This window comes from Micropterus dolomieu, linkage group LG12, assembly GCF_021292245.1.
Source record: "Micropterus dolomieu isolate WLL.071019.BEF.003 ecotype Adirondacks linkage group LG12, ASM2129224v1, whole genome shotgun sequence".
Lineage (NCBI taxonomy): Eukaryota > Metazoa > Chordata > Actinopteri > Centrarchiformes > Centrarchidae > Micropterus > Micropterus dolomieu.
In genome coordinates, this window is record NC_060161.1 from 31,966,141 (window position 1) to 31,978,327 (window position 12,187).

At 36.9% G+C, this 12,187-nt stretch overlaps 2 protein-coding genes across 2 annotated transcripts in view; both read left to right on the plus strand.

Moving 5' to 3' along the window:
- The first annotated feature begins 5,010 nt into the window (after positions 1–5,010).
- On the plus strand, positions 5,011–10,474 carry LOC123980623 (galactose-specific lectin nattectin-like). The gene is made up of 6 exons (XM_046065121.1): positions 5,011–5,102; positions 5,197–5,512; positions 8,450–8,541; positions 8,692–8,826; positions 9,244–9,349; positions 10,138–10,474. Exons 2-6 carry the CDS (start codon positions 5,230–5,232, stop codon positions 10,203–10,205), a joined length of 684 nt encoding a protein of 227 aa, XP_045921077.1. The 5' UTR covers positions 5,011–5,102; positions 5,197–5,229; the 3' UTR covers positions 10,206–10,474.
- Positions 10,475–11,832: 1,358 nt separating this feature from the next.
- fgb (fibrinogen beta chain) overlaps positions 11,833–12,187 on the plus strand; it is a gene marked incomplete in the record, with an annotated part of 10,629 nt that continues 10,274 nt past the window's right edge. The window contains 1 exon segment of the mRNA XM_046065856.1: positions 11,833–11,980. Within this exon segment, the coding sequence (XP_045921812.1) occupies positions 11,885–11,980 (96 nt within the window).

The window sequence follows — 12,187 nt, forward strand, 5'->3', positions numbered from 1 at the left end:
TTTCTTTTCATTAAATAATTGAAAATGCTGTGAACTGTAAAGGTTTGTGTCACAAAATAAGGAATTTATAAATTTCACTGTGTATAGAGATTGTAATTGCATAAAATGCTATAAATGAAAACAAAAACATAAACGTACAGAGCCTGTCAGGGGGGAAAGTGTTTGATATGTGTGCCTATTCAATACTATGTGTGCAGAAATTATTTTTTACCAATACAAAATATCTGAGAAAATACCTCACATAAAAATTGCATCTATGCCTACTGATTATGCACTATAGCAGCTAAAAAAAAAAGAAAAGGAGTCCAAAAAACGACAAGCATCGAGCTGAACACAAACTACGACATAAACTCCACATAAGGGCAGAAAACAACAAAAGTTTTATGTGCTGAAGCCTGTCAGGCCAAACGAGAATCAGAAGTTGGTGAAAACATGGTCAGCATCAGAAAGGTGTTTGAGTCAGCATCTGCTTTCTTTTAGGAAACAACAAACCTTTTCATTCTGTTGAACATGTAAGATAACATTACTGCAAATCATGTTAAACATATTGTGATTTTGAGTTTTAGTTGGCTCAAGTTGGGAGGCGCACTTTACCATCAAAGGCCTAGTAATACACCCACAGTACAGCACAAGCAACTAGGAGATAAAAATAAATTGAATTAGTCAGTGATTATCATGTATCAATAATAATAAAGTATCTCTGAAGATGCTTGGTTATCCAGGTCATAGTTATCCAAGGTGGGTTAAAATCAAGGGCAGTTGCACTTGGTTGAAGATACTTGAATGAAAGGTGAAACATCTTCAAGCATCTGCAACCAAGTCCAGTTGCCCTTGATTTTAAAGAGGTGGTATTATTAATAGGTTTGCAAAGTGAAAAAGCCCAAAGGGAGTTCCCATCTCCCACCGAAAACTCTTCTCTGAACTGCCTGAAAACAGCTCGTTTGTAGTCCTGTGACATCACAGGGATGTGACGTGCCTGATTGGTGTCACCTGCCAGACCTTTTGCATCTCAGGGCGTCCAATCAACGCTTTCAGAAAAAGTGACAAAGGTACCCTTCAGCGTCTGTGTGAGACTCACTGGGTGCGTTTCATACAGACCAGAAGTGCTAGCTAGCTACGTTCGTGTTAAAGGTGTTGATAGCCCCCCGAAGCCCCCTACCCTTACCATAACCATCAGAAATGTCAGTGCCTAAACCTGAACCACTAACTTTATGCATGCACCTGCTATCCCTAAGCTTGACCCTTAGCTTCCTTTGTGTTGCAGCAATGTAGCAAATGGTGGTGTTTCATACGGACGCTGAAGGGTACCTTTAGTGTCAAATAATTACGCTTTATCGTCTGAAAGCGTATGTCATGATGCACTGAGATGAGAACGAGTTGCACCTGCATGTGTGTGTGTGTTTGCCTGATTGCCCCATGGTTTTACCTGTTCTGCTCCCGCCCTGCTTGTTTTACTGTTTCACTGTAAATCCATAAATCATAATAATTTCATAAAAACATATACAAGTATACATTACCAGACTTTTGCTAGAATTATAGCTAGCTGTCCCTCTGAAACTTGAACTTCCCCATTCCCCTTCAATTCACACATAATGTTTCACAATAGGTGGTGCTTGGATCAACATATCTCTTTGTTATAGCCTATAATTAACTCCACTAAGCTCACAAAATTTAGAATGGCTGTGCAAGGCTAATTTCTTTCTCACATTCATGGAAGTCTGTGTTGTGGGCACTGGTTGGTGTGGCTGTGGTCCTTGTATTATTCACTGCAAACAACAGATCAAGACAGCATCAGCATTTAAATACCAAAATGTATATATAAGTGATTTGCACTTTGAAACTGGGGGGCACCAAATCGCAAAAAAACAACATGTCTTACATAATGTTGCTTTAATCATTTTAAGCTTACTGCATCTAAATACTCGATCCAAAGATTTGCCCACAATATAGATGCTGCCAAACCCAGCGCACAACCCTACCATTAACCCAGCACAGATATTTAATGTTAACTAGCTAGTTAGCTACTTGGGGGACACTGAAGGCAGAGTCAAGCAAGAACACTTGTTCAAAACATTACTGAAGTCCAAATTAAGAATTGTGGTTGTGCATGTAAACTAATAATAATATAGGTAATAAGAGCGAAAGACGATAGGAAACATGGTCTCTTTGTAATTTACCCTTGGCAAATTTAGTGAATTTTTTACTGATGCATATATGCAGACATGCACGTGGTACAAATTGTTCAATTTCAGTGATTCACACAGTGGCAGTCCAACTTCAGCTAGGCTTGCCTATTTCTTGTTAAATTGAGGGTATCATTAACAGTATTATATTTTAACAGTTAAGATTCTCTTCAAAGCACAGTTTTTACATGTACACGTCTACATGTCATAAAAAGTCACTCAGTAGAGGCATTAAAAAGAAACAGCAGTAAGCAGGTTTGCAGATTATGGTGGTCAGTTTAAGTTGCATTTCTGTTGGTTTTCTCTGCTCCCATCTGAGTAACAAAGTGACACACATGGAGAATGGTAAACAAAATTTACTCTACTTGAAAATTCAACTTTCAGGTACCGTGTAAAGTTGTAGCAGGCTATTTAAATGCTTTTTAGTTTTCAACATAGTTTTGTTTGATGAAAATAGCTTTTGGATGTTCACATTTTCAACTGCAATTGAATGCAAAATTTACTCACATTTGCTGGAATGATTGATTCTGGCCTGAGATGGTGTGGTGTTTCCTCCACTGGGAAATATAGTGAAAGAAAGATGAATCAGTTGCCACAGGTAAAGAACGTAAGAGGAAGATAGAATTAATTCTGTATGTCTACTCACATTCGTCATCCTCTCTCATTAATTAGGTAGGTGTTATGATGCACCTTCTTTCAGAGTACACTGCAGATAAAAGTAACAGGAATTGTGGTGTGACATTAAGGAAGCCCATTGGAAATGCTTCTAATTTTTAAGAGCAGTATGTCTGTGAAGATTCTCAGACATCCAGGCCATATCTATCCAAAGAAGGTTAACGTCTAGGGAAGGAAGGAAGAAGTCCTTTGGATGATGGACGAAATTTCTTCTAGTATCTTCAACCAAGTCCAGTTTCACTTGACATTAACCTTCTTTGGATAAGAGCAGTATCTGTGATTGGTTATGAATTAATGGCACTATGCCATTACACTTTTACCCACTAGTACTGACCTTTATATATATATATATATATATATATATATATACACGGGTCATGTACCATTGCATAGCGAGACACCCCTCTGCTAGACCTTTATCCTTGACTCCCACAGGATCCGGACAGGCTAACGAACAGAGGTGGTTACGCAAGTAACGTTACTTAACCTTACATGACCTTTTTCCTAAACCTAACCATGCGTTTGCGACATTTCATGTTAACCACATGCCATTTCTCAACGTTAACCACTAGTTTTATTTTGAGCATAATGAAGTTAAGAAATGATTGTGCAGCAATGTATCTGAACATTTAATTAAATTAGTGAAAAACTGTAAAAACCTGAACAAAACCTGCTACCAACACAACAAAAACACTGCAAAGTAACCTCAGTTGAGATGAGGTGACAACTATGTTGCAAAAATGTAGTGTCGTCCAAGAATAGTGGTGGAAGAAGTATTGAGATCTTTTACTCATTTTTATATTTCCTACTTGTTATAAGTGCTAACACTGAATCATTATTGCAGAGACATTCCAAGACATTATTTTCTATTTGTACCTTCTGGTTTGAGGTTACCCGTAACTGTAGGTTCAAAAAGAAAATCTAATGTCTAATAAAACATAGACCATGACACATCAAAATATTATTTGTTTGAACAGATGCACAATCCGTGTTTAAATGTGTAATTTAGAATAAAACAATGGATAGAATTTGCACATTTTCTATTTTGTTTAAATTTGTTGTTTTATTTGTGGAAGGTTTTTTTTATTTTACACAGATTACACATTTATGCACTGATTGTCTGTTTACACACATGATTTTTAGATAAATCTCCATATATTATCATCCATCACATACATCAAATGTGTCTAAAAGTATCACATTTTAAACATTTTATGCAGCCTGCTTGTGATCACCTTGCACCTGCATTTTTAGCAAACATCTGACTGTATTATAATATAATCAAGCTGGCAGAAACACTTAATTTTAGTAATAAAAAACATTGACCTAATTAGATCAGTTCTCCCCACAGCTCTGGGATCAGCTGGTTATCTGATTGCTATGAGAGTGACATAAAACATAAATGTCAAGACATTCTGTCCTGACATTTATGTTTTATGTGTTTATAACAATGAGATGATATAACTGTCTTCAAAACACACGGTAATATAATATTTCTTTCTTCATACAAAAAAGTCACAGAGGATACTGGACTACAGCCCTGGGTTAGCAAGAGGGCTGTTGACTTTTGTTGTGACCTAAATATGTTTTTTCCTTAAAGACATAATTCAGATATTTTGTACAAGGTTTAATCAGTTATTCACTGGTTGTCATACTTAATTAATTGATAACCAGTGGGCAGTGTGGGAAACAGGCTACTTATTAGGTTAAGAGTGATATCTGGACGAGACAGAAAAAAGTAAGAGATTCATTTTGTGTTGTATGTGCTGGATGATATATAATCCAGCCAGTTCAAAGTGGTCTCAGTGTTTTATGTGCAAAAATTGTCTGTAACCCAGATTTGCACAATACAAGGTCGGAAATTTAGAGCAGCTTTAGAAAGTATAAGCAGACATGATCGTCTGGGAAGCAAAGATACATGAGACACTGAACAATTAAATGAAAAGGCAGATAAAGAAATTATGTAACATAAAACTCATCATGATTACAATAGCCAGAAAGAGAACAAGTCTTTACACAAGGGCTTCTCTGCTGATATACAGTAAATAAATAAGGTAAAGAGAAAGCAATATCCACCTCTGCAGCTCTGCTGGGTCACTCTTATGAAAAGGGCCATTGTTAGTGTAAAATTAGAGGTGCAGCCGTGGGAAATGGAATAATGACGCAGGAGAAAGGTCAGTGATGAGGATTTAAGGCGGACAGGCAGCAGAGACATCCTCAACACACCTGCTGATCCTGAAACAAGTGAGTCTACTTGGGATTGTTCCCTGAAAATTATTGTAGTCATTACTTTATTTAATTAAAGTGTGATTAATCTTTGCTCATTTGTTTTGATAAGCCACACTCCCACTTCATCTCCATCATCATCACCATGAAGTCGCTCAGTGTATTTCTCACATTCTGCACCCTTCTGAGCCTGAGCCGAGCCAACCACCTGTTCAACGGCAGCAAGGACGATGGCCTCTGCGAGCATGTGAGGGAGCACAGCCAAGACAGCCACATTGGAGAGTTTGTCCCACAGTGCAACGACGACGGGAATTTTCTCCCGCAGCAGTGCTCAGGGTCGACTGGGTACTGCTGGTGCGTCAATGTCTTCACCGGAGAGGAGATACCAGACACGAAGACACCACCAGGGAGCACACCTGTTGACTGTGGTGAGTGATGATAATGTGTGTGTCACATTTAGATGCTGTAGTTTTGACATGAAGATTAAATTTGTGGTGCAGTTAATGTAACTGAGTACATTTACAATTTTGAGGTACTTTAATTGAGTGTTTCCGTTTTGTCTTTTTAATTATGCATATTTTAGAGACAAATACTATACTTTATAAACATCGCTAGGCCCATGTTACTGTGACACGTGCATCTGTATTTATGTGCTGTGCCCCAGTAAAATGGTCAAGACCCCTTTGCGTCACTTTTTTACGCCCTGGTACCCTTTTTGCAATGTTTTTGGATTTATACGGCTCCGCAGGCAAGTTAGCAACAATACATCTGCAATATCCAGTCAAGTTAGCATTATCAATATGCAACCCCCCCGTTACCCTTTCAAAATAAAACTACTGGTTAACATTGTGAAAGGACACGTGGTTAATGTTGTGAAAGATAGCAAAAACGTGTCAAAGGTTATAGCGAGTGTCAATGTTTCCAACATTGATGAGAGGATGAAGAGGGACTATCCTTCTGGGCAGGAGAAGAGAAACAAACCCTCAATGACCAGCAGTCAGATAAACATGTGTTCTCTCAAAGTCTGATGAGAGCAAATAACAGTAATATTGGGTTAATGTGTGAATCTCTCTCTAGTCTGTCTTGCCAACCCAGCTGAGCAGTGCATCTCTTTTCTGTCTGCGTCTTGGTTGCTTGCCAGACTTGCGTGCCTTAACAATGTTAGAGTGAAATACAACTATTTATACGTTTGAAAACATGGGATACGGGGATTATAAACTGCAGCACAGAAAAGACAACCGCATCATGAGTGAATATACGTTCATGTGTGTTTGCACGAAATGAAACTCGCAAATTCGAGCAGCAACCTCTGTGAGGACCACTCCAGTCTTTACACAGATGTGATAGGCACACATCATTTTAAAACAAGACAGTGATTATCTGTCTCTCAGTCAAGGTTTAGTTACAACTCTGCACAAATGCAAGATAGAAAGCATTGGATTCACATTGACTATTGATTATTAAGCTGTTGATTAGTGGGACAATGTGGATGCACATCTCTCAGTAAAAAAGCATCACATATTTAGTCAAGTCATAGTATAAATAGTATTAATTTTGAAAATGTATTAATATATTAAGTAAACCTAGTGGAGCCAGATGAAATGGCAATTGTTTACATGGCTCATGAGTCAGGTAAGAGGGGCCCATAGCAGCCCCATAGCAGAATTTTGCTTAGGGCCCCAGGAAGTCGGGACTGGCTCTGCTTGTGACGTATATGTGTGTGCACGCTCCGGTCATAGCCCTTTCTGACATGGCAGTGCTAATAATAATAAGCTAAGCAAGGGAAGCTGGTAAAGCACATAATACTTTTCATACATCGAAAGCTGTCAAAAAAATAATGGGGCTTCTACTCTATGTATCTATTTATTAACAGATTTAGTTAGTAGTTACTTAAATATCAAGCTATTACATGAGCAGGCTATAAAAAATTCATTATTATAGATTCAACTGTCCAACAGGATATAAAGTATTAAGCTCCACTTTAACCAGCTACAACATTATGTTGCTTACAGCTTGACGCATCAGTATTAATAATAAATGATGCCAGACTTTTACTTGTAATAAAACGAAACCATTTAGTTTGTTTCATTAGGTTTTTCTTTTCTTTCATCCCCCATCTGTATACAGGTGCTGTTCATATAATTAGAATATCATGAAAAAGTTGATTTATTTCAGTAATTCCATTCAAAAAGTGAAACTTGGATATTATATTCATTCATTACACACAGACTTATGTATTTCAAATGTTTATTCCAGTTTATTATAAATGATTTCCAAAGGAAATGCAAAATTTACTTTCATCAGAGAACATAACTTTGGACCACTCAGCAGCAGTCCAGTCCTTTTTGTATTTAGCCCAGGTGAGACGCTTCTGACACTGTGTCTTGTTCAAGAGTGGCTTGACACAAGGAATGCGACAGCTGAAACCCATGTCTTGCATACATCTGTGCGTGGTGGTTCTTGAAGCACTGACTCCAGCTGCAGTCCACTCTTTGTGAATCTCCCCCACATTTTTGAATGGGTTTTGTTTCACAATCCTCTCCAGGGTGCGGTTATCCCAATTGCTTGTAAATTTTTATCTACCACATCTTTTCCTTCCCTTATCCTCTCTATTAATGTGCTTGGACACAGAGCTCTGTGAACAGCCAGCCACTTTAGCAATGACCTTTTGTGTCTTGCCCTCCTTGTGCAAGGGGTCAGTGGTCGTCTTTTGGACAGCTGTCAAGTCAGCAGTCTTCCACATGATTGTGTAGCCTACAGAACTAGACTGAGAGACCATTTAAAGGCCTTTGCAGGTGTTTTGAGTTAATTAGCTGATTAGAGTGTGGCACCAGGTGTTTTCAATATTGAACCTTTTCACAATATTCTAATTTTCTGAGATACTGATTTGGGGGTTTTCATTAGTTGTCAGTTATAATCATCAAAATTAAAAGGAATGAACACTTGAAATATATCAGTCCGTGTGGAATGAATGTATACATTATACAAGTTTCACTTTTTGAATGGAATTACTGAAATAAATCAATTTTTTGATGATATTCTAATTATATGACCAGCACCTGTGTATAAGATAAATGAGTTATTGAACCAATGTTTTGTACCAGTAGGGAACAGGAATTGTTAAATTTTTTTACAAATAATTTATTAAATGCTGTAATCAAACATTAACAAGGCTACATTATAAATAGAAGTTGCTTCAAATGTACAACCCTTTTAATCAACATAAGAAATACAATTAGGCAAACAAAATGTTCACACATAGTCCAAATAGTGAATTAAGTCATTAAATGATTAATTGCGCAGCCCGACTTGCAGGTCACTAAAATTTTATAATAATATTAATATATATAATATTTTTTGTCTAGACGATGAATTCTACTGTCCCAAGGGCTGGACCCGGTTTGGCAAACAGTGTTTCATCTTCATCGACAGCGAGAAGACATGGCCTGAAGCCGAGGTAAGAGGAGACTGATGGAGGGAAATGTACAACTGTTAAGCACCCTAGCGTCCACTAGAGGCTGCAATGTGCATTTCACATAATGATAGTGTGACAGAGCTAATGACATGAACTAGCTGCTCATATTCTTTCTTTTCTTTCTATCAACAGAGTTACTGTCTGTTTGAAGACGCCAACCTGGCATCAATCCACAGCGCTGAGGAGAATCACTTCGTCCAGGCTTTGACCAGAGGAGACTCCCACGAGTTCCCTGAAACCTGGATCGGTGGCTTTGATGCCATACCTGTATGGAAATGTTTTGGTTTAGTCGATATTATTTCCTAACCCTGTACATTTCTAGATTCTGTTACTGTATTTTCTAATATACCCAAATACCAACATTTTCTCCCAACTGAACTTTCTGCTAGAACCCGATTAAAATGGGTTGGCCTGATATCAACATTGATATTTTAGAATTATTATTTTATTTGTTTTTTTTTTAAATTGTCTTTTACACAAACATATTTTGAACAGTGAGTTTCCCTGTAAATAAAGTTGTTGTTTTTGTCACTACAAAACTACAAAATAAGTTACGTACTCAAACAAAATGAAGCAATGCACCTTATATACCCAAGTATAAATCTGAGTTATCAAAATGAATAAGCTAAATAAATCTACTAATTAGTAATGTATGCATGAATGTTTGTGTATTTCTATTCATAGGATGCTTTTTGGATGTGGAGTGATGGCTCCAAATTTAACTATGAGAACTGGGCCGAGGAGGATGAAAAGGAGGAAAATGAGCACTGTCTGAAGATGAATTATGAAGGTAACAAAACTCCAAGTGTTCATACTAAAGTACATTTACCATTGAAAAAAATGCAAATGAAACTTCTCAATTAGCTCATTCTGTTCTAATAGAGGTGAATATATAATGATAATAATCTTTATTTGTAGACCACTTTTCAAAAACAACTTACAAAGTGCTTTAACAAGTGTAAAGACAATAATACACAAAAGACAATAATATAAAAAACAATACATTATAAAAGCAAGAAAACATTGAAAAGACTAAAATACACTTTTAAGACAAATATAAAATAAGTCAAATAGAGTCAAATAAAATCCGGAAAGGCTCTCCTATAAAAGTATGTTTTAAGAAAGGACAAGAGTTCACTGACTCAGCAGACCTGATATCACACAGCATTAGTAGTCACAACCTGCAAGATACTTGCTTTACCTGTTAGCGACTAAAGATTAGCTATAATCCAAGCCTGCTCTGTCCTATATACAACTAACTAATCTATAAAACTAACACCCAGAAATTCTTGGTTAACCTGTTTAATTTATGCTAACTGTATGGTGGCTAATACTCAGGCTTCAGTGTCATCAGAGCAGTGAACTACTGCATGTCAGTCACTAAAAATCAAGTCCTCACCTCACAAAAAAACTGCCAACGAAAAAGCAGTGCCATGTCAAAATAGTTATTCAGTCAGAATATTGGAATACCTACCTGTGTTGAATCTGATATAAGGACCAGCTACAGTCCACATTTTTTTGTATTTGCATCTCAAAACCCTTATTGTCAAGTGTTCGTCTCTATTTTTTGCATTGCAGAAGATTTGAAGTGGGAACCTGAGTCATGCAATGATACACTTCCATTTGTTTGTGCCAAGAGGATCTGAACTCAGACCCACCAATCAAAAACCATCTGACATGGACGCAACTGACAGGGTCCACATGTTGGATCCAACAGTTGGAGTAATGTTTTCTCTCCAAAATCTGTTCTTGTCCTTGTTTTCTGTCCTTGTCTTTCATTAATGGATGTGATACACATGTCGCTTTTTGAAATAAGTTTTGTTTGCAAACTGTGTCAACCCAAGATATGGTTCTGGTCTGGCTAATCCAACTGCACTGATTCAGTCCAGATCCATCCATCTGAATTCACTGTTGGCCTTGTGCCACTTGTGTCATATCTGGGTAAGCATATATCAATAAAACTATGCATTGGAAAATGTGAATTTTTTTTTATTTATTGCTTCAATGAAATATTGCACAACACTTAACAGTGAAAGAGTGAAGGTTTGTGTCACAAAATAAGGGAATTTTAAATTTCTACATATGTGTAAAAATATTCTTCCTCCAGATTTATGTGTGTCAATTCAACAATGGACCTTTTTTTTGTTGTACCAATGCAAAGTTACTATGTAAATAAGTATACTAAACACACAAGTTTAACATAATTATTTCCTTCCCTCCATTAATTTAGTTAAAACTAAAATTTCACCCTGACACCTGGCTATCTGTAAGAGAGTATATACATATAAACGAGATAATAACAAGGGGAAAACAGATTTAAAAGTAAGATGATTTCTGTCCACACACTGTCATTGTGGGGGACACAATTCTCTATCAATCAGATAAGGGGAACACCTTGATGTTCACACACCCACTTTGTGGGGACACGGTACTGTTGACAACCTAGATGGGATTAAAGTTTAATTTCTTGCCTACAGCCTTTAACTTAGTTATATATATATATTATTATTATATATATCATATATATATGATATATATATTGGGGTAAGAGTTCAGAAAGTAAATATAAATATATAATAATAAATATTGTCTAATAGAGTCACTAATAGAGTAGTAAAAGTTTGTGTTTGTGCGTTAAGGCTGATGATTTCCTAATGCAGCACCATGCACCCTTTTGGCCTCAAACAAACAATCACTTGCTCAATCGTCCTAATTTCCCGACACCAATGGCCTCAATGCTAAATATTTCTCTAGTGTGTGAATGTACCTGCTTTAATAAATATCTTTAAGGGAAAATAATAAATTAAGCAAAACAAAGTGTTCAAAATCTCCAAATGATGCCATCATACTTACAATCACTTTGTCAATAATAAACTATAGATAATTGTAGTGACTTGGTATTTTAAGAACCTCTTCACCTGTGAGATTCAGTATATATGGTCTGAATATTAAGGTTGAAGGTATTCTGCAACCACTGGGTTTGTTAAACCATCTCAAAATGAAACAAAAATGTTAAAACTGGAAACTGCTTACACATATGCTCAACCAATTCTCATTTATCAGTAAACTCTTCAGTCCTTTTGCCCTTTTGTTCCTTCACAAACTCCAGATTGACTGTGTACAGCAGTGATTCAGGTTGGGTAAACTGTCCCAGCAGCTATTGAACAATTTTAGCAGATCAATAAAAGTGGGGGAGGACGCCCACTCACACAGAGACAGATAAATACCTGGTCAGGAAGAGATTTCAGGAACAGAAAGAGTAGTGAAGGCACACTGTGGACGGTGGCTGCCGAGAATTTGAGAAGAGTAACTTTATTAGTGGACAATGAGGACGCTGCTTGTGCTGTATCTGTGTGTGTATGTCGTATGGGCCCAGGGTAATCTGGAATTTGACGACGACGACGACGATGACGACGACTCGGTGAGTGTGTTTAAGTGTGTTCACTTGAATAAAATTATGGTGAAGATCCCAAAGTTTCTAAAGATATCATTTATGTCATTCTGAATATCAATGAAACGTAAATACAGTAGAGTAACATTATATAGTGTCAGAGAACAGACATACCGTCAGATACCATTTATTTCCTAAAAATTTAAAGACTCCTAAAGGAAAATCACGGGTTCAATA

What these genes read in the sequence shown, in the direction of transcription:
- LOC123980623 (XM_046065121.1), top strand. Translation starts at nt 5,230, where the DNA reads ATGAAGTCGCTCAGTGTATTTCTCACATTCTGCACCCTTCTGAGCCTG. An exon ending in AGACATGGCCTGAAGCCGAG is followed by an intron (nt 8,542 to 8,691) that starts GTAAGAGGAGAC and finishes TTCTATCAACAG; the next exon opens with AGTTACTGTCTGTTTGAAGA. An exon ending in GTGGCTTTGATGCCATACCT is followed by an intron (nt 8,827 to 9,243) that starts GTATGGAAATGT and finishes TTCTATTCATAG; the next exon opens with GATGCTTTTTGGATGTGGAG.